The following is a 26,621-nucleotide window of genomic DNA, read 5'->3' as shown; positions in this document are numbered from 1 at the left end:
TAGTGAACAATCCTTCTCCAGTGCTGTACTCCAGAACTAAAGAATATATTTTATGACCAGATGATTGGGCACATTTTCTGTCCAAAAACTCAGTATAAGCCAGGCAATTATTGCTACTTACATCCTTCCCCAGTTCACTACATTTCATCTAGGGAATAGGAGGAAGCAAAGGCACTGAATTTTTCCATTCTTGTGCTGCTGCTTTTAGGAGAAGGTTAAGGGAGAGTTAAACAGCATTTTTGCAAGTTATATTTAAGGCTGGCAATATGTAAGAGACTAAAAGCCCTGAAGAATAAAGTCCTTTAATTTAGTCACAGCACAAGCACAGCATGGTTGGTAACACTAGAAAAAACCAGCATAGATCTAGGAATGAATATGGAAGTTAAGCTAGGGAGGCCCTATAAATAAAAGAGGCCCATTTGCTCCTTACCCTGTTTACTGGAAGTCACACAGACACAGAGCCAATTAAACCTGAATACACACATAGACAACATACATGCAGGACAGAATATAGCATGGCCATATTTCCAGCCTTTCCCTTGGTCAGGAGCAGAGATAACAGGGCTGAGAAGTCCCATCTACTCTCCTTGCTCAGAATCCTGATCATGTTTCCTTGAGACTTGATTGCTTTTTGTTTTCTATAAATAAAACCAAATTTAAGGTCTATGAGAAAGGAAGGAAGAATGGAGTAGGTAACAAAGCAATTGGGAATGCTTCAGTAATATATGCAAACCATTAAGGATTCCATTAGGTTTACTAAAAGGTCATTAATGATAAAATATCTTCTTTTATTTACCTACTTTCTAAACATTATAGTCTATTCTGCCATTCAAGCTTGCACCCCACTGACATTAATTAGCATGCTATATATTAAGGAGAGCTTTTAATGAGCTGTTATTTTCTATGATTTTATTGGAGAGCCTCATTGTTCAGTTTAATAGCAGAAAATGACAACTATAGAAATTGCTTTGATAGGACTGCAGCACTGAGGCAGTTCCTCAAGCTCCATACTTGCTCCCCAGTCAGTTCTTGCTGCTGAAAGCCCTGCTTAATATACCTCCCCTGGCTTGCCATGCTACCCTGGGCCTTGAGAAAGCTGTAGACCATGAACAAACCCCCAGCCCAACACGACAGAGTGCTAACAACATCACATACAGCTGCTCTCTTTGTTACACACCACAGAGTGAAAGAAGAAAGACCCATGCACCTGTGGAATATTTTGCCATATTTATAGATCAAATATCAGTCCTTGCTTTTGTTGTAGCTGAAAATTGCAGCACCACGTATTTCTAGGCAGTGCAAACCAACCATTTGTGCTTATATTCCAAGTGTCAGACTCACTCTATGTTACTTTTCATAATTTCAGACAGATGTGGTTGAATTAGAAACAGAGGGAAGAGTAAATCACACTCTCTGTGCTCAAACTGAGCAGCCACCAGCATTGCTCTGAATCTGTGCCACCCTGGTGCCAGCCATCCTACCTGGGCAGCAGGGAGAACAGAAATCAGGAAAAAAAGAGTAAGAAACAGGGTGAGCAAATGAAGAAGGCAAAAAGACTCAAAGTGACAGAGGCTGGTAACGAGAGTAGGGAACAGGAAACAACCCAAACCCATAATGTCAACTGGATGGCAGGATCATAGTTTACATCTGGGTCTAATAAACACACACAAGGGACAGCAATAAGATGAGTTTCCCAAAAGGAACCATGAGACTGACATCTCCTTTTGAAGGTGACAAGAAAATCACCTCAGCTAACTTTTTCACTTGTAGAGTTTCTCAGTTGCACCCATGAACTAGATAAAGCCACCACTTCTGAATTCTTCAATCCTATCTACTTGCTACATCAGGCAACACTTAAGATGAAAGAGAAATTATCACCTAGAAAGGAAGTACAGACGTGTATCTGTAGTTTGCATTCAACCTAACTAAGCTTACATTTTGGTAAGATATTGAAAGAACTGAACATGGAATTCTTAGAGCTTTGTATTATCATAACTGCACAGGTAGACTGGCACTTGGAAATATCAGCTGGAAGAAATGGGATTAAGAAACAATTGTTTTCCTGGATAAGCAATATAGACAAACAGCATGTATGAAAGAAGAAAGAATAGACTGAAATTGTATTTTTTCTAGAAAAGATAATAAAACATTGGAAGGCAGAAAGACAAGATGTTCACATATCTACAAAAATTGTTTTTTTTGTTTGTTTGTTTTTTTCAATTTGAACTTCGTTATAGGAAAGAATAAGTTTTAGGGGGTTTTTCAATTCTTATCACTTGGTTTGTATGTGAAAGAGCTCAACATGCACACTAAAATAATTCAGCTCCTTCCTTTAAAACAGAAAATGTTTTGTTGTAGCCAAATCTTTCCTCATTTGCATTGGATTTATATTGCTGCAAGTCTATTGGCTTCAAAAGAACAATAAAAAGGTAATCAAAGAAATTGTTATGCTCAAGGGACCATATTATGCTTTTATTTCTGGCAAGCTTGATAAGCAATTTTTTTATCTTTTTTTTTTTTTTAAACAGTTGATTCTTACTATTTATAACACAAGTATGCTGTTTACCTGGAGGTTGTCATACATTTAAAAAGCCCCTGACATCTGAGTTTCTCAAAACCCCTCTCATTTCTCATCAAGATGTTACTGGATTTAAAAGAGCATCATTAACAAATGCTTCCAAGTATATCTTGCAAATAACAGTAAGGGAGTAGCACACAATTAAGAGTGCTCTATCATTCAAAGAACTTTGTTCAAAAGCTCTTTAAGGTGTTTATTCAGAAAAGTATCCATAATTAGGAAATCACTCCAACATCTCCTGAGTTTAAGGCTGTGTGAACCTAACTGGGACAGGATGGAGGGAAGCAACAGCAACAAAGATCCAGGCAGGCTCTTTTCACCAGGGTTTAGCACTTGTCCCCAGCCAAGCAGCTCATGGTGCCTCTTCTTCTCCTGCCCTCCTGAGCTGGAAGGAGCAGGAAGCCACCAGCTGTTGCCCTCAGATCTTCCAGGCAGACAGAGCAGCACTTAATTCCTCTCAGCCCGCACATCAACTTTAAATCACAACAGCTCCAACTGACTTCAGTCCTGCCATTTTATGTTTCTGAACGTGTCAGTGGAAGAAAAGCCATCCTGTTTCACCTGAACAGCAATTGCATATGTTGGCTTCTATAGTATTGTGCACAGCTAAATTGACTTTTCCTTGCAGCATTGGACAAGCCACCTTAAATGCCCAGGGTATGGCAGAGGGGTGACTGAAGCACATATTACAATTGTAGGACTTACACAGAGCTTATAAGCCATATTACTTTATTATAAATAGCATGAAGGGGGAAAAAAGCTCTCTGTGGGATTCTGCTGGCTGAAAGAAAAGATATTTCAGGTGACCTTGTGCTCCTCAAATTTCACTGCAAAGCTCTCACTAAGCCCTGACTTGTCCCAGAAACAGAACAACAGGGTCTGTGGCTGACACGGCATCTCCAAGCAGCTAGGAAAGTGAGCGATGCTCAGATTTATAGCCCTTCTCAATTGCCAGGAAAAGATAAGACATCAGTGCAATCAGCACCATTCATTTTCCAAAGCCTGGCCTGAATCCTGACTAAGAACATTGGCAGCATCTAACCAACCTGTCCACCAAGTGCTCAGTCAATACTTCAGTCAGCAACCATGTAATAAACAATTACTCTTCAGCCAGCCCAGCCCTCTTCCAGTGCAGTTCTGCACAAAAAGCCATTAACTGCAGAACTAATTTAGCTGTGCAGAATTGCCCAGCTTTCCTTAGATGTAATTGAGAGGATGAAGCAGCCTTCTCCAGAGCTGACAGAGTTTCAGACTTAAACAGATTATACATGGCCACACGGTTTTGTTGCTAGTTTAGATTATTATTAGAGAATTCTAATTCAACATGGTATAGATGCAGTGAAACACTTATTCTTCATGTAATTGACTTTCATGGACTTTGGACAAGCAATATACTGCAGTACAAGCCACTGTGTACAGCCAGTGTCAAAGGAAAACAACATTAATGAACAGAGATTAATATCCAGCTGCACCAAGACGGCACTGCCAAATGCCCCTACAGAAGAGTGATAAACTCACCCAGAGATACAATCCTTAATTGATGATTTCCCGGGTTTTGAGCACTTAACAGTGTTTCCTTAATGTTCTCTTAATGTTCAGCTGAATGCAGCAGGCAGCTGTGTGGAGGTGGCCTTCCTTCAGCACACACTTAGGGAGCTGAAGTGAGGCAGCTCCGTCCCAGGAGTATCGTGCATCCACAGAACGCAACTGAGAAGCTGTAGCATGATTGATTTTCAGGGAACTTTCAAAGCTACTTCTCACTGAAGGCAATTTCCCAGAGTCATCATCTTTCCTCTGTTTCAACTCTAGAGCTTTGTATAAATTGGTTGTTGCTTTTCTTCTTGTGGGAGCCCATTTTTTGTTTTTTTTTTTTCTTAACCAAAAAAAAGCACCTTTAAATAAACAAACATATTACTAAACCAAGTCAAGTTCCCAACACTTTCAGCTTTTCCAGGAAAGATTCTTTTTCTACACCTTTTAGCAGGAAAGATCTTATCCTAAAAATGTCAGGTTTCATGAATAACTTATAAAAGGGCTCTGATTAGAACTGCCTGCATATCCATGTAGCAGATAGGTATCACACCAAATAATCATGCTTTGTGTCATGATAAATATGCACTTTCAGTGGTCAAAGGTGGGAGAAATTTGTTTCCACCCAGTTGTAAACTCAGGCAGTGCATCCCCCAAATATTTCCCTTATGCACAATCCTCTAAGAGGCAGTTTCCATGTAATGACCTCTCCTGCAGAGAAGAAGTGAGGGAAGTGATGGAGAAGAAATGGCATACTGGCAGTTGAAGGGATGAGGAAGGGCAGATTGCATTTTTGCCTGGCAACTAAAAGGATCTGTAACCTCTGAAGTGCAATTTAAACTCAGATCTACTGGGATTAGAGGAACTAGGCTCCAAGCATCCCATTAAAGAGCTAAAATTGTGTATGAAAGTCCCTTATATTATTATTCTTGGCATCTAGAGATTTACAGCATTTCAGAAACAGTGATGGAGAAAACTAGCTAGTTAGAAGCTGCAAATGCATCTTTATTTTTCCTTATTTTTCCCAAGACCCGTGTGCAACCCACAGGGGATTTAATAATTGTAAAGATGAGAACATAAGTGATTACAAGACTACACCTTACAATGCTTAAAAAGGCAGCTTGCTGTTTAAACATTGCCTTTAGGCATGGCTCACTGAAAGGACTTCAACAGTCTGAGAGCAATTTTTCCAGTCCAGGAGCTGAATATACTCTAGCCACCCTTAAAATGCTTGTTTACCTTACAACGATGCCTCCCCCCAGGTAATGTGACAACATTTTCAGACAGGAATACTAGTGAGTTGTTGTTTTTTTTTTCCTTCTTCCTCTTTAAGGGTGAATTAGTCTAAAACCCAACAATTCTGAGCAATAGTTTACACACCAAAAAAATGTATTTAGAAAGGCAAAAGCAAGCACCACTTCCTGAGTGCACCCATAAGCTTCCAGCTGCCCAAACAGACAGTGAAATGCAGATATAAGTAAGATTTGTTTCTTTACATTTTCAAGGTTAAGTGCAAGTTTGCACAAAAAATCTGGGTCCACATGTGTCTGAAGCACTTCAGTTTGGATTTTGTAATAAATGCTTGAGACAACCTCATATAATCTAAAAGCAGAGGAATTTAAGTGCCAAAGCTGGTCTATGACCTTAAATTAGATGTCTTGTCCCAGCAGTCCAGGGACAGCAGAGGTCTTTCTGCTGTCTGATGGTGGTTTGACTTTACACACACTTAGGATTAAAAAAAAAAAAAAAAGATAATAAAAGTAATCTTTGTTGCATGACTTTGTACATAAAGGCTTTGAAGCTAAACTCCCACATGGCATAAGCACAGTAAGAGCATTTGGTTATTAGGGATTTTAAAGCATAGCAGCTTCTCAGGACGGGTAAGAAAAAATTCAGCAACTTGTTGTGCTTTCAGTCTGCCAGGAGACTGAAGGGGGGACAGGGTTCATTACAATATTATTAGATTCTGCCACTCACAGCTGGCTGCCAGGGGCAGCTGTAGTAACACCTCTTCCATGAGTGTTACATGCACCAACCCCTCTGCAGAGCATTCTACCCAAACCAGTGCACCAGCAAAATCCATTCCTGCTGTTCAGCTGTGTTGCTGAACACAGGCTGATCTACTTGTCTCACCAAAGTACCACTCACATTGAAGCTACCTGAGGACTCGGCTGGAGCAAGAACTCTTCAGTTTGGTCTGGGTTGCAGGGCACACCTGCAGCAGCAGCCAACACATCTTCCTGCTGCTTTCCTTGACCAGGCAGACCACCCAACACCTCCCAACTCATGTTACCAACTCCTTTGCTCTGCTCCTCTCACACACCCACAGCAAACTGTACAATCACTCCCTTTCTACACTGCTCCCATCTTAATCTTTTCAGCATACTGATTAACTGACTTGCAATCCCCACAGCTTTCCAAGTGCCCTTGAACAAGAGGTTTCTGCTCCCTAGAAACAGGCTGCAATTACGTACTCATTTGGGGATCTAGAAGGTTCCTTCATTAAAAAATCCAGCTGTGGCTGTACCCAATGAAACAATTAATTCTCCAACTGAATGCAGGGGGGTTTCAAGCAAGTTTGAAATACAAGGTTACTGCTGCCTTTATTCAAAGCCTACAACAACATTTTGAAGGATAAATTTCAATCAGAAGGAACTTGCATAAGTCAGAAAGGTTCCTTAAGGTCCTTCCATTTTGTTTAGGCTCTTTAGAAGTATTCAGTCATCATGAAATTAGTGATCCTGGCTGCCAAATGACTTGCTGAAGGTTGCACTGCTGAATTTCAGCCCGGTTGGCACGTAAGCAGCACGCATGCAAACTGCAGTGGCAATTTGTGTGCTAGGGAAGTCTGCCTGGCAGGGAACTGATCTGAGAAGAAAATCTGTCCCAAGGAAAAGTAAGTGGGATGTAACTAGAATAGACAGTGTGATTATTTGGAAGCATTTTTAGAGGCTTACAACAATTTTTAACAGAATCAGGGAGAAAATGCAGTATCCAGAAATAATGGATCAAATCTTGATAGTGATGGGAAGGGGGGGACTGTTACTTAGCAGGGAGAGAAGGGGGTTTTGTTTGTTTTTATTGTGAGGGTTTATGCCAACAGGAGTTTTAGAGACCACCACTTGCATGACACCTACATGTCAATCTAGCCAGCTATTTCCTGGTGTAAAGCAGGACTTGACATCACTAACTCCAATTCATAAAGTGTTATTTCTTAATCTGTACTTAGCAGGCTTTTTTTTTTTTTCTTTAATAAAGGTTGGCAGGCGCTTGGGTTGTTTCTCCCTAATGACAACAACACAACTGCAGAGTTTCTGGATAGCTGCAAATTTGCTATCACACCCCCAAGCCTGCTGGTTCCAGAGAGTACAGAGCAGCTCTGCTGGTGCTGGGCTGCAGGAGTCTGTGCCCTGCAAGGAGCTCAGTCAAGTTGTGCTGCACATGTTCACATGACTTTCTTTTCTGCTGTTCTCCTGAAAGCCTTCTGCAACGTGCCCAGACGGCCAAGAAGGTAAACAGCATCCTGGCTGGTATCAGCCCTAATGTGGCCAGCAGGACCAGGGCAGGAAGGGATCACCCCACTTCGCTGGGCACTGGTGAGGCAGCGTCTCAAATCCTGGAGTCAGTTCTGGGCCCCTCATGACAAGAAGAACCTTGAGGGGCTGGAGCTTGTTCAGAGAAGAACAATGGAACCGGGGAAGGGTCTGGATCACAAGTCTGATGAGGAGTAGCAGAAGGAACTGGGGGTTTTAAGCCTAGAGAAGGCTGAGGAGAGACCTTCTTGCTCTCTGCAACTGCCTGAGAGGAGGTTGGAGTGAGGGGGATTCGATCTCTTATCTCAAGTAACAAGCAACAGGACAACACAGCTCAAGTTGCACCAGGGGAGGTTTAGATTGGGTATTAGAAGAAGCTTCTTCACTGAAAGGGTTGTGAAACACTGGGATAGGCTGCCCAGGGAGATACAGACGTGGTGCTTAGAAACATGGTTTAAGAACTGGACTTGGCAGAGCTAGGTTGGACTCAATGATCTTAAAGAACTTTCCAAACCATAACAATTCTGTGATTCTACCTGGATTGGTACTGTAGGCCATGGTAGATAACTGAAAACCTATCACAGACTGACCCCTAACTTTGTTTTCCTTGTTAACCAGTAGGTCAGCTGAACATTGTTAGTGCAGCTTAAAGCCATGATGATACTGAAAAATGGCTGCACCTTGTCTACAATAACACTTTGGAGGTCATTACTACTGAGGAATCACTTTGGTCCCAGAGACATAGCATGAATTCTTAAAATAACACCAATAGAGACAAAGGTACAGGTTTAAGTACCTATAGTAGGCCAGGGACCAAGCAAGCAATACAAAAGGTGCAACTACCTGGACAACACTGGAAGTTTGTCAGTATTTTTAGCAAGATTAAACTGCAATTGCAGGTAGTAGGGTGAGATCTTGCTGTGCAAAGACCTGCACTTTATGTACTGAGCAGATTAAAATGCAGGATCTCCTGTTACTTGGAAGAAGTGCTCATATTTGCTGGTGATACAGACTTAGCAGCCTGACAGCTACCCCAAAAATGCTCTGCCCATCTCTCTGGTTATGTGTACCTGAGTATCTGTGGTTTTATCTTCAACTGATGAACTTATCTCAGGGCGTCATGCAGAATGGGAATGTTCTGTATTAATTTTCCTTTATAAGAAGGGAAGGAAAGGAAAACATTCCCATTTGTGACAATTTTCAGGCCCTCTGGTTCTCCTGGTGTTTTTAACTCTTGGATTTTCATCCTTTTGGAGGTGAAGGGGAGGAGGAAAAGGCAGAAGAATCTAAATTCACCTTGATCTCTCTTTGGTTTCAGCTGCCAAATATGCGCAGAGTCATTATCAGAAAAGAAAAATTTGTTTGTGCCTCCACTGAGGCTCAAGCAAGGAAGTGACCTGAGGGGCAAAGGCACTGTCATGATGCATCACTACCCTGGAGGCATTAAAGTATCTTTCTGCAGCTGCTCAGCCAGAACAACTACTCAGATTTCTGAAGTCCTTTCTATGAGCTCAGCCCAAGGCAACATTTCAGTAGGAAATGGCCTCTTTAAAAATTAAAAGGAGTTATTTTTGCATCATTTGACTTGGATTCTTTTAAATGTCTTCCATTATAGGTCGCCCATGTTGCCAGAAAAGTAATGAATTTGCAACTGATTCTCTTCAGATCAGTTCCTTAAAAAATGCAGAGCTTTGCTGCAGAATTCCTTACACAGACACAGGATAGCCTGTAGTACACCCTCAAAACCATGACACTGCAAGGGGTGGTTCTAGTTCTAGCACACACAGGTGGTATACAACCTGCATAGATTCCCACAAGTGTCTCCACAGTGACCAACAAAAAATGACTCCTTTACTTTCATCAAGGATTATCACCTGGCTGAAATAACACAAAATTAGCAAAAGGAACTTTTGTTCCTTTTAGTCTTGTTGTATCGAATCCAACCGACTCCTTGTGAGCCAGCTGGAGAGAGAACTTACAAGTGCAGCTATATTTAAACCCAGGAGAAAGATCTCTTGCTCATGTTGTAGTGCAAGAGCTCATTGATGTTAAACCTGCTTGACTTTTTTCCATTTGACCAGCACAGTGTTAGGGACAGCCAGCAGTAGCAAGAACAACTAGGAGTGACATGTTATAGACATGTTGTTCTGCACCGAGAAGCTGGATGGCAAAAGGAGATGAGCAGAACCCTGTTGGCAGGGGCAAAGTTGCTTCTTGCACCCATGCCTTTCCCAAAAGCTGTTTTTTCAAAATCCCAGCATTAAAGAGAATGCAAAAAAAAGAGTGACTCTTGCCCCTCTGTGTCAGACCTTGCTGCACAAATTCACAGTGAAGACTTTAACATCACCATAAAAGCAATTTTTTTCTGCTCGTTCTGACCTTACTGTGGTAAAAACTGAACCTATAAACTAAAACATGCTCAGTCCACACCACTTATGATATTTAATAAAGGTGCTTCTACCTTCCCTTGCAGGATTGTCTCTCATTTCATGTGATCCTCTAAAGCAGTCCTCCTTTACATTCCGTCATCCTTGGATGTACCTGATGTTATGGATGCAGTATCACCAGAAGCACCTGACATCAGCAAGGCCTCCTTCCTTACAAGAAACATCTCCTCTAGAATCACACCTACTTTTTTTTTCATCCCACACAGGGTAGTCAGTGGTCATATATGACCTGATGTATCTTTGTTTGGAGGTGAGGAAAGTGGTTGGACTAGATTAGATGTACCATTGAAACACTCCAGAACAACACTATAAGGTATAAAACCTATCAGAAGTTTACCTCAATAAAAAAAAGAAGAGACCTTGGAGATGCTGCAGTATTAAAAAGGGCAGGAATTGAAAACCCAAGACATGGGGGAATAGGTGGATCTCATTTTGCCACAAATATTGGTAGAGAAATCTTCTCTTTTTTGAACTGGAAAACTGTTCCAGTGACAGCAGCAGCCTATCTTGAGGATTCTTATCTATTTTAATCAGGCTTCTTCTAGCACCTGCTGAAATCTCTCCAGAGCTCAGGATTGGCTTAAACACATACGAAAAGGGCCCTGTGGCATGTACTCCTTGACAACAATCTGTTCTCCTCACCTCATAGAGTGTAATGATGCCATTTGTCTCATTTGGAGGCTTCCACTGAACATAGATCTTCTCTTCAAAAGGTCCTCCCTGGATGGATTCCAAGGGAATGGGTCCAGGAACTACAGAGGGGAAAAAAAAGCCACACCAAAAAGCTCTGTTAGAAGTTACCAGCAACTCAAGTTGTACACACATCAGAAGACACCGAGAGGCCACCAGATGGGAGGTTCAAAGTTTAAAATAAAACAAACAGAAATAATACAGTTTTTAAAACCCTCAAGGCACTACCATTGCACCAATTTACTATCAATATGAAGCCTATTCTCAACCGCCAGCTCAAATAAGAAAACTTTAATCTGACCAAGAAGTGATAAATAAACTCAGAATCCATGAAAATCTGAAGTTAGTTTCAGTACATACTTGTTCCAGCACAGCAGCAAATGTAATTTGTCCTTCTCTGCCCACACAACAGCAAAGCTCTACCCACCTTAACAGCCAGACTGCACCTTGGCAGGAAGACACTGCTGGGCTGCAAACCTTTATCAGTGTGAAAGATTGATTTTCATAGTAAAGTAACAATGCAAGATTTATATTGTATTATGGCTACAAGGCCAGCTAAAAAATTCAGCTACTCAAGCAAAATGTTAATGCTGTAGAAGATAACTAACTAAATGCACTTCCAAGCCTGTCTGATAAAAACCCTGTTCATTTTTCTGAAAGATCTGCCATCCTCTTATGTCCCCTCCTATGATATATTGGACTGCAAAAGAGCCACATTCAGCTGAGAGAAACTCAGGACAGCAACTCCTCACAGCTCTGGCAGAGGAAGAGTGTTTCTTTTGTGACACAGGAGACAGAATGGAGGCTTGTAGTTTATGAGAGTCCTTGATCTGAAATAGCTCAGATAGGATAAAAACATTTCAAAGCTTCCATCAGTACCTCCAGAAAACAGTTCTTTTGTATCAAGAAGGAAGAGTTAGCACCAAATGAACTTGGCTTCTGAGACATAAATAAAATGCTACAACCAGAAGGCCAGCATTAAGAAAAGCTACACTCTGGAAAGGAAGACATGAGATTTCTTTTTGGGCCATTGATGTGAAGGCAGAAGGAAAAACAACAAATGCCAGGATTGTATTTGCCCATACGATGAAAAGAAGCTGCTCTGTGGGTCCTGGGTAGTTCAGAACACTCCAGAGACATAAACCTGCTGCTGTTCATGTACTGCACAGGCTGGTGTAGATCATCCTGAGGGCTTCAGGGAGCCCTGTCCTTCCCAGAAGAAAGAATGTGAAACGGAAATTATTCAGACCTACAAATGTTACTTGCATAGCATACACACTGTCCAGACATGCCATTTAAAAGTTTCATGGGACAGAGGGTAATGTTGTTACTTAGGGGAAGAGAAATATCTTCGAGGTCTAAGAAAACAAGCAAGCAAACAAACTCAACATAACTTACCATCTTCCTCCGTCTGCACAACCAACTCCTCACTTTCCATTTTGCCCTCTGGATTAGAGAGGGCTAACCTCAGCCTGATGGTCATGAAGGGCCGAAGGCCTCGCAGGGTGTAGTGGGAAGAAGTTTGGATGAGTTCTTCTGCCTCGAATTTCTGCTGGTTAAACACATACTGGTACTGGACTGTGAGGTTGTAGCTGTGGCAGCGGGTCACTGCGTAACCAAAGGGCTCCCACTGCAACGTCAGCTGCCGGGACCGAATATCAACCACTTCTACATTTTGGGGACCATGGACAGGATCTGTGAAGCAAGCAAAATTGAAAAAAATGTAAAAATGACCTTAAAAGAGGTCAGGCATCCATTAATACGCTTCCTTCTATATTGCCAGAGTCACAACTCTGAATGTTCTTGTATTTACACTGTAAAAGTGATACAGAAATTAAGGTCAGCTCCAGAAATGTCTAGAGGCTTCTGAGTGGTTCCTGAACATCCCATTACAGGGCCCTGAACAGTGGTCATGTTCCTGATTCCTGGGAAACCTCGCTGAATCCAGCAATGGCAGCATTATTCCCATCAGCTAAGGCAGTGTGAAAGTTACACTTCCTTCATTCTAAATAAAAACAAATGATCAAAAAAAGATACCAAAACAAAACAAAAAAAACCCACAACAAACAAATACCCACCAAAAAAGGTACTTGATGGTCTACTTGAAAGTGCCTAAATATTTTGGTGAGACCACTTCCAAGTGACACAAACACACAGGAAATGGCTGCCAGAGAAAGACTGAACCCAAGTCTCTGAGCTTTCGATGTAGCTACACAGCCCTTACACCCTCCTGTCCACTCTAAACCCACCCTGCTCAGAGCCTAAAGCACAAGAGTGTAAGGAATCACAATCAAGAGCCCAACTGTTGGACTTCCACCATCCCAGTGTTACTGCCTCCTCAGTATTTTCAGCTCTTGTATGTTCTGGCAATGCAGCAAAGAAGCAGATCATCCCACTCCTTGAGCAAGTTGTCAGAGTCATCTCAACCTTGTGCCAATTAAACTTTTATTTCAGCTCTTATCAATACCTTGGCCCCATCAACGTTTCACTGCCCTTTATTATGCTTTCTACAGTATCTGACTGAGGTACAGTTTGAATATTCATATGGAGGAATCATTTTCATCTGCTGTTCTTCAATTTATTTTTAACAGCATAACTCAAATGCTGTGACTACAGACTCTGTCCTTTATATAAAATATAAATGCATGCACTGCTAGACATGGAGACATAAAGAATGAAGGATGAGTGAGTAAAATCAGAGCTTGAGATACGTCAGATGGTAATAATATTCCCCATCATAATTTGTTTATCTGACATTTCTTCAACTTGTGTAACTCATTTGCTTTTTCACTCAACATGCATCTAAGCAAGGTAATTAGAAAATGCATAATTTCACATAAGCTTTCTTGATTTATAGCACAATTTAGTGTTTCGCCCCCTTCTCGTGTTCTCTCACGATCTCAACCTATGAAAGGAATAAACATTTTCATGGAAACAACAAAAGTCACAAGGACCCCCAAATACCAGTTCCACTTCTTTGAAACATAATTAAGGTGGAGAAAAAGCCTTCTAGTAATTCTTGAAAGTAAAGCACACACCAGCCATCCTGCCTGCAACCTACTAATGCTTAGCAGAAAATACACTGTAACAGCCAGCATATTCTGTATTACTTCTAAAGAAACCTTAGTGATTGCCAGTGGGGAAACAGCTACTTCTGAAACAAAACCATTCCAAATCTTTATATACACACACAGAGAGACATTTTTCAAATACAATTAATATTAAAGGATCAGGGGTCCAAAGCTGGCAACTGGTTTAGGATTCTATATACGTCGTCACATTCCCTTAACATCCAAAAAACACCTCTTAAATTATATTATTTGGTATTGTGTGTCACAAAAAGAAATTATACTTGGGAACTTAGGAACTTTGCGTGCATGGATATACATGTACATAATTAACATGAGGTGATAATAGCTCCTTTACTATAAAACCATAAAAAGAACATTTCTGTAGGTGAATTGAATAGATAAAGAGATGGTTCTGTGAAATCTTGTAGTCTCTGACACTGTAAAGGTGAGTACAAGGCTTGTTCCAAGGTGCACTGAAAGGAAAGAAACCCAAAAGCAGATGCAGATGCTTGTCCTTCAGGACTCTCCACCACAGAAAGTGATCAGCTCCAGACCCCAACCCAGATTGTGGCTGAGACACAGTAAAGACTTCTTATGCCAAGACAATGATGCAGCTAAAAATGACAGTCTCCATGGGTTTTTGTTGGGTTTTTGGTTTTTAATTACAACTATTTTAAGTCTGTCATGTTATGGAATGAATGGCTAATTAGAGGGTGTTAGGTTTATTGATATCAGATGTGCTGACTCCATCAGTGAGTAAAGAACAACTAACTCAGTATCATCTCACCAAGTTCTATGTCCAAAACCTGCACTATGGAAGATCACCTGCATTTTTTGAATTGCTTTCTCGTGTTGTCTATATTTACCTTTTCCTTTCTTACCTAGAGTTATGAGTCACAGGACCTGCCTGTATTAACCAGTTTCTAATTCTACTCAAAATTTTACTGTACATGCTCTAAGATACACCCTGAGGCCTTTCTTTTCTTTTTTTCAGCAGAAGCTTTTCAAGAGAGTAACCAGCCTATCAGCAGTTTACTTGGAGTTGCAAAGTGAGAAACTAAATTACAGATTCCAAGCAGACCTCACTTCACAATCACAGAACATACCACGTTCTCCCAAGAACTGTCTGTTCTCAGGCTGATAATCCTAAAATGTGAGATCTTTTCAATGCAAAAATGAGATCACGATGCAGTAGGTGATAGTGAAAACAGGAATGCCATGCAGGTTTCACAAACACCCATAGCCTGAGGAGTCTCTAAAGAGCAGGTGCAGAAACTTCACATCTAACAACCTTGTAGATTTTTGAGCAAAGAGGGAATAAATAAGTAAAAACAATTTAAACTTTAGATTCAGAGAGTAAGAAAACCGACTGGAATTAAATAAACAAAAAGAAGTTGGACCTGGAAACTTTTATGTTCTCTCTGGTTCCCTCCTCTCAGTTTCTACTTGCTTTTTCTCAAAAGTGAGACTATGTAATTTTGAGCCTGTTTTCCTGTTGCCACACTGATTTCTTCTGCAGCATAAACCATTGAAACTCATTCTCAAAGATGAGGTTTTGTACTGCTGGTTTTAAAGTGCAGTGGTTCCTACAACCTTCTCCATTTAACTCCTTTCACATCTTAGTTATGTAAGTTTACCTTTATTAATTTCAATCTCAAAGGTCTGTAGTATCTGCCTGGGGACTCTGCTAATATCACCTACTTTTCATTGTGTGATCATTATGTATTTTTCCCAAAAATGAACAAGAAAACAAACAAAGTTTAATTGATCTACAGTCCTCTACTTGTTGTGAGTATCTGAAACTGGACAAACTGCTCTACTTTTGTGCTCATGAAATTATAGCTTCCAAACAATGCAAGAAAAATCCTGAAAATATTAACCCTGCCCTTGGTTAGTGTAAAAAAAAGCTGCTAATATGTATCTCAGCTTCAGCTGCCCAAAAATACTTACCAAAGCAAGAAAGAAATAGGCTGGCCCAATTGGAATACTTAGAGATCATTTCTAAAAAGAGATTGGTGTAACCTGTATAAACCAAAACTAAGAACTTAAAAGAACCTAAGGAAATTCTTTAGAACCAGGAGCAATGAAACAGCTGCCACTGATCTATTAGAATTAGTCTTGAACCCATGCAAAGAATATTGCAGTCTTTGGGATTTCGCTGTGCAAATGCTGTACTTTTATTTCAGCCTGGTGGAACTACTGATTACACTTTGAATGGTCACATCAAAATCAAGGGCTGAACAATACTTTTAATATCACATCTCCCACTGATGCTCCGATACCTATCATTGCTCTGGGAGCTGCAGCAAACATTCAGCAGGCCAGGAAACTTCCTGAAGTAATTGTGATGTGAAAGAGGCCTGAATGGAACCAAACTCTCCCAGTGACCCTTCAAGCTGTGTTCTCAGGCCTTAGCCCAGGTAGGCAAACGTTTTTGACCCAGAAATGACCTGCAATGTTCAGAGACTGCATTTTCTGCTATCAAAATGTCACCATTTTGCAGAAAAGTTGACTTGTATGGTTGGTTTTGCTCTTTCCTTATTGAGTGTTGCAGATCTCATTTTGTTCACTGCAGTCTTCTTGCTCAAGGTGAGCTGTAGAAAGGCAAAGGTTGATTTAGTTTATTAATGACAATTGGCTCTGCTTTATATCCCTCCAACAAGAAGAGAACAGAGAGGGGAGGAAGCCATGGTGAAACACTGGGGATTGAACATGAAGCTCAAGCTAAGCAGTGAAGTTCAACGGAGTCCATCAGCTTTTGCCCCCAGGTTAACCATCTCCTGCAGAAGTCTAATTGCAAGAAACTGTTCCTGTCAGTAAAGGCATGACATTGAGCAGACCATGCCCATTCTTGTCTGAGGCCCCATGCCCACGTCTCCTGACCCTACAGTGAGCAGCAGAGCAAGTTTATTAGCAGTGCAAGGGTCCACTGATTGAATCCTGTTGCTCAGCAGCAGGTTACAGAGACTGAGAATGCCCAAAGGGAAGAAAAATTAGTGCAACAAGTGCAGCAGCTTCCCATGAGTCCTGAACGGATGGTTTCAAATAAACCTCTCAATACATCCAACACCTGAACTCATCAGCCAGGCACACCAACCAGAGCAGGCCAAACAACACCTTGGCATCCCAGAAAGGTTCCCATCCCTTCCCTCTGGGTGGACTGGAATGAGGCAAAACGACTGGCTATTCTGGCAGTTGATAGTAAGACCAAAACCTGTGTTCTCCCAACTACCAGCCTGGTACAACCTCTCTCTGTAGCTAAGAAAATATCTATGTTTATTTTAATTTACAAGATAGAAATTTGGTATAATCACAGAATGGCTGAGAGCTTCATAGAATGTTTCACTCTCTCAATCAATTGACTCAGTGACCGCTGTTCATGCAAGAGCAACAAAACTCCTCATGATGGTAGATCAGCTGTTTGGCTGTTTTCTGTGTGTTTTTCTAAGACATAATTCTTGTTCCACAGATAAAAACCCAAACAGTAACTTCTCTGACAATGGTTTTACTCCAGATATTAGACTAGAGCTGAAACCTTCTCTGTCTCACCTTTATTCCCTATTCCTCCTCTTCCTCCTTAAATTTCCACACGATGAAACAAGTCTAGGGAAACATACCTGCTATCAAAAAGACATAGCAAGGTAAAGAGCACAAAAGCATTCAAGTGGTTTGCCTTAAATGCCCAATTCAGTGTGTGTGATGATTCAGGATCAAACAACCAACTCCACAGTGGGAACTGTTCATCTCTTCAAAGAGATTCTGACAGACAAGTTGTTCCATAAACACCTTCCATGTCAATGTCCTGCATGTGGACCTTTCAGAACAACATCCTACACGTGGACCTCTCAGAGTGAAGGACAACTCTGTCCATCCCTGTAGGGCAGCACGTCTGGCTGTGACAAAGTTCCTTCTCAGAGCCTCACAACTCCTGCCCATCATATTTCAATGCCTTCCCAGTCTGGAGGGCACAGAAATGCCTTTTCAGACATGACAGATAAAACCCCCTAATTAAACAGACTGCTCTAGTCTTTCAGTAGTGTAAAAGTGTTTTGACTTTGCCTTTTTCTGCAAAAAGAACATTTCCTTAATATTTGGAGGTAATTTTCCTTTTTTTTAAAACCAGTTTGGATATCATCACTGCTCCAAAGACAGAACAGACAAAGCTGAAAACAGGCAATTATACAGAAAACCATGTCCTGAGAGAAACTTGCAAGAGAGAAAAGAGAAAGAAAAAGGTAAGATTGATACAACAAAATCACCATGGAACAAACAACGTGTTTCTTGAAATACCTACAATCAACTAAACCCCAAGCCATACACAAAACATATAGGTGTCATTATGGCTGATGAACTAAAAAGCTTGGCATTCTCTGAGGAATGAAGAAGGTAGAGCCCTGCCACACAGATGAATCTACTGTAAATGAAAGATGAAATAAGTCAGATAACAGAGGATGTGCTTAGATCAGCCAGGGACTGAGCTCTGTCAACACTTAACATGGTCATTTTGCTTCAGTTCACAGCACATTCACTTCATTTTTTGATTCATCTGGTCTTGTCTCAGATGCAAATTTTGCTTTGAATTCTGCCCTGAAAGAAAGACCCTAGATTTGAGGGGGAAAAAAAAAAAAAGGTGTGGGAGGTGTGGGGGGTGGGAAACATTTGATACATTACAAACCCCATTAAACATCCTCTGGTCTCTTAGTTCAACCTGGTTAAACAAAACAAAATTAAAAAAAAATAGGAAGAAAAATCAACCAAAATGCCTTTAAATTAAGCCCAGGTCTATGTGATGTTTGCAAAACCTGGCAGACCTTATAGTTTGTTACAGGATGTGCCCATCACATGCAGGAACTCAAGATTTCAAGGCTGGCAGGTGCCCAAGATCACAGGAAAAGTGAAGGCTGTGGAGAGCAGGACCACAACATACCAGTGCAGACTGGTACCAGTGCCTGCCCCAGCACTACTGACCCGTGCTGCTCCAGTTTAGACCAACTGGAGCTGCCCCATCTTCACTTGTAAACAACTGCAAGATAATTAAGCACTGCTTCTTAAAAAAAGATTTATTAGCATCTGTTTAAATGGCTTTTATTTTGTTATGCTATTAAGTGGTAAAATGAAAGCTTTCTTCTTCTTATCCCTAAACTATTGCTCCCTAACAAACTTAAAGAATAATAATTTAAAACAACAATAAAGGGTAATTACTGGTTTTATTAAAAACATCTCTCATGGATACACATAGCAGTGGTATTCCATGGCTGGGAACAAAAAGTACCTTATTGGGCATTTTGATGATTCAATACGAAGCATAATTAAATATGCTAATGAAAGTGAGATTACAAAGCAGGCAAACCACTTGTTTTTTGTCAAACACGAGTAAAACGTGTTTTGTCACAAATGTATGTTATTATGCATCAATATTTATTTTAACTATTGATTTTACTACTGTGTGTGTACATTTCTTTTTATTACCTCTTCCTCTGTGTGCTTCTGTTTTTATCTCTGAATGGAATAAGTGGAAGGGATTAGAATAACATATAAGGTAGATCCTGACAAAACATAAATTATCTCCATAAAAATAAATAAGGTAATCAAAAGAGCAGGTAAGAGGCAGGCTTCCTCTGCCCAGCCATGGGGCTGTTGAATTATTCTGAGCAGCAAAGAAAGGCACTGCTTTTGCAGACAGGCTCTTAACTTTGGCTTCCTTTTATGTCCTTACAATTTGCAAGGTGAATTCTCTATGTTCATTTGGAAGCATCTCAAAACCAAAAAAATGCTAACAAAAATAATGTATCTATTAAAAAATTCCAGTTTAACTTCTAGACCCAGCAGGAGCTACCAGCTGATGAAGTGTTGGCTTTGCCAGCACTACTGAAATACCCCAATTGCCCCAAACTTCTTGAGGCTCATCCATTTTTCTCCAGCTTCAGGAGCAGCACTGACAGCCTCTTCCACCAGCTCTGGGTGGTCAGACATGAAGAATCTCTACGTGATGGGGATCAGCTGACTCCTGTACCTGATACAACTCGAGGGATGTTCTCTCTACAGCACTGCCAATCAGGCAGCAGAAAAACACCCACAAAACCAACATTTTCAATTGCTAAAAATATTAAGACTGGAGAAATACTTGGAGCAAAGTAGAATATGTCACAACCATAATAATGAGCTTAGACAAATGGGGAATCCTCAAGAGTGGGTGGCTGGAAATTCAGCTGGGGAAAGCACAACAGAGACTGTGTCAACCAGTTTGTTCTTCCAGTTACTCCTTTAACTAGAGCAAGAGACCTTCCAGTTCCTGCAGCTGAGTACTGGTTGCAATGTAATCCAGCACACATTTTTAGCAAGGGTCTAGACACAATTTATGACCAGCTGTTTAATTCTAATTTCATGCTCATGTCTCCCTTGCACTAGGGTGCTGAAGGCAGCAACGCAGTGCTGTTAATGCCATGGATGGTTAGCTGTTATGTGAGCCTACACAGCTGAACAAATGTTCATTTCCAAATGCTATAGACACTCTTTGGGATAGTGGAGAACATATAAAAAGGTTTGCTCTCAACAAAATCAATGCACTGCATTTAGCCCAATAATTGCCCTTTTCCTAGGATCCCGTTGCACTTTTGACTCAAATAAAAATAAAGCAGAATAAACTTATGCCAGAGGAAAGTGGGAGGAAAAAAAGCAGTGTCAGGGGTAGGACCAGCCCTTCTTTAAGGCCATTTATATCTGATCAGAGTGCCTCTAAGAAAATACCCCTAACAGATTTCAGTACAGGCATCATGTATGAAAAAACACAGAGAAACAGCCAGTTCTTCAGAAACACTGTCTATAAAGAGTCTGTAGCTTCTAACAGAGCCAGGACACTTAGTGGAATCTGCACATACAGGCCATGGTATCAGCATTACAGAAGCTTTGTTAATATCCTCTAACACACACTTTTAAAGTCACATGGAAATCCAAGTCTTTCTTTCAGCCCAAGTACACCTTTTTAAATTCAGCAGCCTTTTTTTTTTATTTATTTAAATGCAACTGGATTAATTGCCTGCTCAGAAAATGACTACTAAACGATTCCAAATCGTTCCTAGCACCTGTAATCTCCCTGCTGCCCCATGGCCTCACTCTACTGCTGCAGGCTTCTGTTCTCAGCCTTGCTTGTGCTGTTCCCTGTTCCCTGCTGTGCACAGCAGGGATCCCCAACAGCCAAGGCCCTGCTCCTGCAGGAAGGCTAAGGCAGTGGTGGAGTCTCCACTAGGATCACAGCAGAGTTCATTCTATCCAGGAAAATTCCCCAGGGGAACTTCAACCCACTTCCTTCCTAAGCTTTGAGGAACTGCAGTATTTTTCTGTTTAAAAAGCAAGCAAAAAATGCCCCCCAAACCTACAAACAGACCCCTGGGAAGTAGGACTTTTCACCAAAAAATATCAAATTATTGCTGTTCTCTTTTACTCAATACTGCCTTTTAACAGAGAGCTGTAACTTCCCATTCCCTAATCCCTAATTGCTGTGTAGGCCTGGATACATCCTTTCAACCACTTCTCAGCTCATTTACATAGCAAAGCAAGCAATTAGCAGCCAGCTACCATTTTACAAGACTATTAGCACAATTTAATTAATAGTCATGGAAGTCCCTTACAAGGGACATCATTACATGAACTTGTGCATAAGAACATAAGTCCTGCCTAAGAAACATCCATAGCTCCCTCAGAGAAAGAAACTAGACTCTGCCATCAGGAAACTTTCTGCAGGCTTCAGAAGGGCAAAAAAAGGATGTCAAAAGAGCAATATCCATGCAAAGAGTGCTGATGTTCAGTTTTTAAGCTTCCCTACAAATTTCTATACTGGTATATTTATCTTGGAAGTAAAAAAAACCAGAGCCCTGGTTATAATGAGCACAGGAAGGTCAACCCTAATGGACCTGAAGGTGTAGACACTGCTCTGGACTGTCTAGATGACAGCAAACAGTCAGGTCCTCGTTTGCAGGCACAGGGAAATATGGATGCAGATTCACAGCCCTGCTTATTTTCCTCATCTCTCCCAGGTAGGAGCAGGGAAGTGGGCACCCACTAGCTGGGAAGTGAGATTCACCAGGACCAGAGAGCTGTGAGCTTCTAAACCCAACCCCTCCCACCCAAAACTGAGCCAGGCAGTGGAAAACCCTGGGCTGAACTGGCTGCTTGCACATGGGTTGCAGCTGCAATGAGGCTGGATGGTCAAGAGCCACAGCTGGTTCTGGGGGTGCCCTGTCCTCATCTGTGGGGGCTGAAACACAGACAGGGAAGCAAGGTTCACAGCACTACTTCAAATTACAACGCTAATGAGCAAGCTAGTTAGTCACGCCCTAAAAGTTAGGGAAAGGCTCATTTGCCCACATCGGGGTCTTTATACTTCGGAATGTTTTTGGATTGGATTTCTGGGTGAGTTAAGTCTCTTGCCCTGGCCATTTCTTACTGCATGAAAAAATGAAACTGAACAGAACTGAAGTGGAAAAAAAAAGCAGCGTGTTTTGTTTTCAGCAACTATGGCTGGATTCTCTGCTGCCACAGCTTTAACAACAAGGCTAGAAGGAAGCAGATGAGCATTCATGGGTGAAAAAAAGCCTATGTTTTTAACAGAATTAGGCAGCTGAGCTCATTTCCACCCCATTAGGATCAGTCTATGAGACAGTGCTGCCAATGAAAGCGCAAGAGATTAGTTTTCCCCTCACTAGCTTCAGCGATGCTCTGGGCGCCAAATACAGATCACAACACTTTTCAGGGGTATTGCAAAGCTCGTGCAGGGAACTGATCCAGATCCTGCCTTTCAATCTCTCAGCAAAGCCATTTCCACACAAATGCACTACTGTGCCCTGAAAGAGTTCATTTTGAAATGGAAAGAGGAGAAAGGAGGTAGATGCTTATTGGAAATCCATTTGCTGAAAGTGTGTCAAGGAAAGCTAAGGGCTTCTAAGAAAAGATCTGTTCATATGTCACTGAAACATTCCAATAACTACTGCCACAGCTTGGCACCACAGGCCTGCAAGTTATAACAGCATTTATGGAAAGACACACTCCCTGTTCCTTTAATATACCTTTGAATTTATATAAAGAAAATAGTGTTCCTAACTCCATTTTGTTCTAATGTTCCTACCTAGAACAAGTGCTGAAAAGGTCAGTTTGATGGTTGGTTGTCCTCCAGCTGTTAATAATTATCTTCTGTTGAGAACAGAGAAAAAAAAAGTTTACTGCTTTGCTATTAAAATAACAACATTCCTCCTGGAGATGTGTTAGCTAGCTAGATGGTTATAATTTTTCTCAAGAAGCACAACATTAGAAACATCAGGGATCTCCAACTGATGCCCACTCAGCTCTCCTCTCTCAAGATTTACAGATACAACCACTTTCTGTTCCCTCTTAATCTTCAGAAAACTTCATCTGAAATTTAAAATCCGGGAGCATTAGAGCTACAAAGTGAAGCAATCAAATGTAGAGTCCAGTTAGAATTGCCTGTGCACTGTGAGAGAATTTGCAGTGGTTATGGTATCAGGGGACAGAACAAGAGCCCGTCCAACCCCCTCAGTACCCTGGTGTCCCACAGTAGCCCAAAGCTCCCCTCAAGGGTACACACAAACAGCATCAGGTCTGACCATCACAGCACCCAAGCATCTCTGTGCTTCTTGCACAAAGTAGCAACAAAAAACCAAAACAAGCTGGGTAGGAAAAAAATCTGCAGGACTTAATTTAAATTATGGCTGAAAATATGTTTAACCACCACCTTTTCTTCTACTCTTTCACTCTTCCATTTTCCATACCCCCATCACTGTGTCTTCTGCCCACCTCAGCTCAGTCTTTTCTCCACTCCAGCACTTATTCCATACACAAAGTCCTCAATTATATCTGCTCCTAAGACTTCTTATTCCAGTTTGAGTTATCAGCCCATCCCAATCCATTCTCCAACAGGGACTGTAGTTCCTCATCAGCCTGGATTCCTGATACCTGTCAACTACTGGGTATCAGTCTCAGGCTTTGTTCCTCCTTCATCCTCAAAAGACATCCCAGCTCCCTCCCTGCTCTTCACGCCCAGCTGCCCTACATAATCATCTTTCCCACCTCCTTCTTCCAATGCCTCTCTAAACCCACTTCCCTATTTCCCTTCTGCCAACAAATCAGCTGTAAGTTCAAGTCCAACAGATTTCTCCTCCAGACTGACTGTGCACAGCAGGGAAACCATTTTCTCTAGAGGATTAAAGGTCCTTTCACTTCTAATATTGAATTTTACACTGGACAGGACAAGAGCAACTTAGGACAACTCAAGTCTTTTGAAAATTTAGCTGTTACTATCTGTGAACTGTGTACACATGGGCCACAACTCTTCCATTTCATCTAATTCAATCACACAGATTGTGGTGGGTGTTCATGTTGACAGAAGAAAGAAAAAACCCCACATCAAAAAAACCTAACCCCCCAAAAAAACCCACCACACTCCAGAGGGAAAGGTTAACTTTAGAGATACGTACAATTGCTTCCCTACAGAAGACACAGGCTTAAGCTTAAAAATTGATCAAGCATGAGCAAAATGTATGTTCCCTTCATCTCCCTCCTGGAAATTATTGAAGATTTCCCAAGTATCATGCTGGGGGTTTGCTTACCTTTAGGATTTTCAGCCAAAATGCAAAAGTTTGACAGACCCTAAAGAGGTGGTCCTTGCACAGGACTATAGAAACCCTCTGGAAACAGATCCTACCACTTGCTCCACCTCCTACTCTTCTTGATATTGCCTCTTTGCTTCACAGTCTGAGTTATGGAAAGGGGATTAATCTGTATTCTGAGGCAAACTTCCTGCATAGGCAAACCCAGTCAGAGCTGTATACAAGAAAGAAACACCCGACTTGTTCTCACATTTGCACTTTGAAAACCTGTATTTCCTTTTTCTCGGTGCCTCTCAGAGCAGGTCACACAAAAGTGAGGAGGGGCTATCAAGGTATTAATTAAAGAATGCACAAGAAATGGTTAAAAAAATAAATAGTAAGAGATAGAAAATAATGCAAGACCCAAGATCGCTGGAAAACACTGCAGAGAAAAGGAATACAAAGGACTCAAACTACCTCTGCACATCACAGGCAAGATACAAAAATGCTCAGCAGAGGAAGCTTGCCCAGCTGCCCACATTCCTGCTGTCTAATGGAAGCCCTGGCCCTTTGCTTTCATTGCACAGGCCAAAACAAAACACAAATAAAAAGACAGTAACTGCCTCAGCACTCAATTAAGATTTATGATGTCAACCAAAAGAGGTAAAAAGCTCTTCCTGTTTTATGATGTTCAAAGAGTCTGTGTTATTCATTGTGGATGTTCTAGACATCACTATCTGAATTAAAGAGTACAAGACCCCCTAATGGAAACCTAACAGCTTGGGAAGTGTCAGGCACCAGTGTGCTCCTCAAAATAAACTCTCCTGCGAGAGCAGTTTATTGATTCGTGTATTTGACTCTCTTTGGGATTATTGTACAATTACTTTTATCCTCTGAGATGAAAGCAGCTGAATGTAACATCAAAAGCAGATAAAAAAGTCCCATGTTTCATTTTTTCTTTCAAATCTGCATAATATCCATTACAGACCTGATTTTCAAGAGGGCCCTCTGAGAGCAACAGTGGACAGAGCTCCATCAGACAAACAGCTCTCATCTGCATTTTCTCTAATTATTCTGGCTGAAGCCAACATCTTTCCTCTAAAACACATTATTTGTCCTTGAGCAAATGACAGCCTGCAGCAGCTATCTGAGGGCATCTCCTTTTATCAGGTGAGCTGCTTGCTAATTGTTGGTGTGATTAGTAATTTATCACCACTTGTAAATACAAACACAGCATATAATATCCACTACTAACTTGCAGTACCATGGAAGAACTTAAAGCCTGGTGGTGGTGAAGAGACAATGATAATGTCATTTTGCTGGTCTGCAATCATGCATCACTAAAAGCTTTTCATGAGCTGCTTGCAAGAAAAAAAATAGATTTTTTAAATTGCCAACTCTTTGTTTTCACTGTGGGACATAGATTCATGTCAATCTTATTTTTAGTGCATATGATGTCAGTCATTCATTGAAATAAGTAACATTTTTTGGGGAAAAAATTACATTTTGGGTATAAAAGTAGCACTTGCATTTCAGGAAGCTGAGCCTGCTTTGTGGAACCCCACCCTGCTCCCTGTTCTGTGCAGAACTGGATATTAAGGCAAAGATGTTGACTCTGTGTGGACTGGGTTCTAGCACACCAGGGAACAGACCCCACTTTGGGCACAACACACATCCCAAACCAATGCAGCAGCTGCAATCAGGATCTTGCTGGGTCATTTGAGAGGCACACGGAGCAAGGACCTGACTAGTGCTCCTTTCCTTTTGCTCAACGTGAACTTTGCTGTGCACTCACCAAGCAAAAATCTGCCTTCAGTTCCTCAAACCTGAAAACCTGCAGTCTTAAAAGTTAAAACTCCAGTGGGACTATTTGATAATGAATAGTGCACTAGGAGAATGGTTCCTGCATTTTATGTGACAGGGACATTTGGACCATAGATCAACTTGCAAACCATGCCCTTGGTGATCACAACCCTTCATTTTAAACCTCATCAAACAGGTGACCTTACCAGCAGCTACAAACCCACCAACAGCAGGAATGTCAGTTTTGTAGATATGCAGCAATATGGCAAGTTCCATATTTGCATTTTTGATTAATAACTGTTTTCTCAGTTCTAGGAGGAACTATCCAATATGTAACACAGGCAGGTCAGCAATTAAGCTGCTAGGGACAC

At 41.2% G+C, this 26,621-nt stretch overlaps 1 protein-coding gene across 4 annotated transcripts in view; it reads right to left on the bottom strand.

Annotated features, from left to right (window-relative positions):
* Window positions 1-26,621, bottom strand: part of PTPRT (protein tyrosine phosphatase receptor type T) — a 435,474-nt gene that overhangs the window by 137,209 nt on the left and 271,644 nt on the right. For all 4 annotated transcript variants that reach the window (XM_051633170.1, XM_051633173.1, XM_051633172.1 and 1 more), the window contains exons 8-9: window positions 12,177-12,473; window positions 10,731-10,840 (exon numbers count right to left, since the gene is read on the bottom strand). In XM_051633170.1, coding sequence (XP_051489130.1) covers window positions 10,731-10,840; window positions 12,177-12,473 — 407 coding nt within the window. The remainder of the gene's footprint in view (window positions 1-10,730; window positions 10,841-12,176; window positions 12,474-26,621) is intronic.

The sequence above is a fragment of the Apus apus genome, chromosome 15 (assembly GCF_020740795.1).
Source record: "Apus apus isolate bApuApu2 chromosome 15, bApuApu2.pri.cur, whole genome shotgun sequence".
Classification (NCBI taxonomy): domain Eukaryota; kingdom Metazoa; phylum Chordata; class Aves; order Apodiformes; family Apodidae; genus Apus; species Apus apus.
Note: the sequence above shows the minus strand (reverse complement) of the source record. Positions and strands in the feature narration are given on the sequence as shown.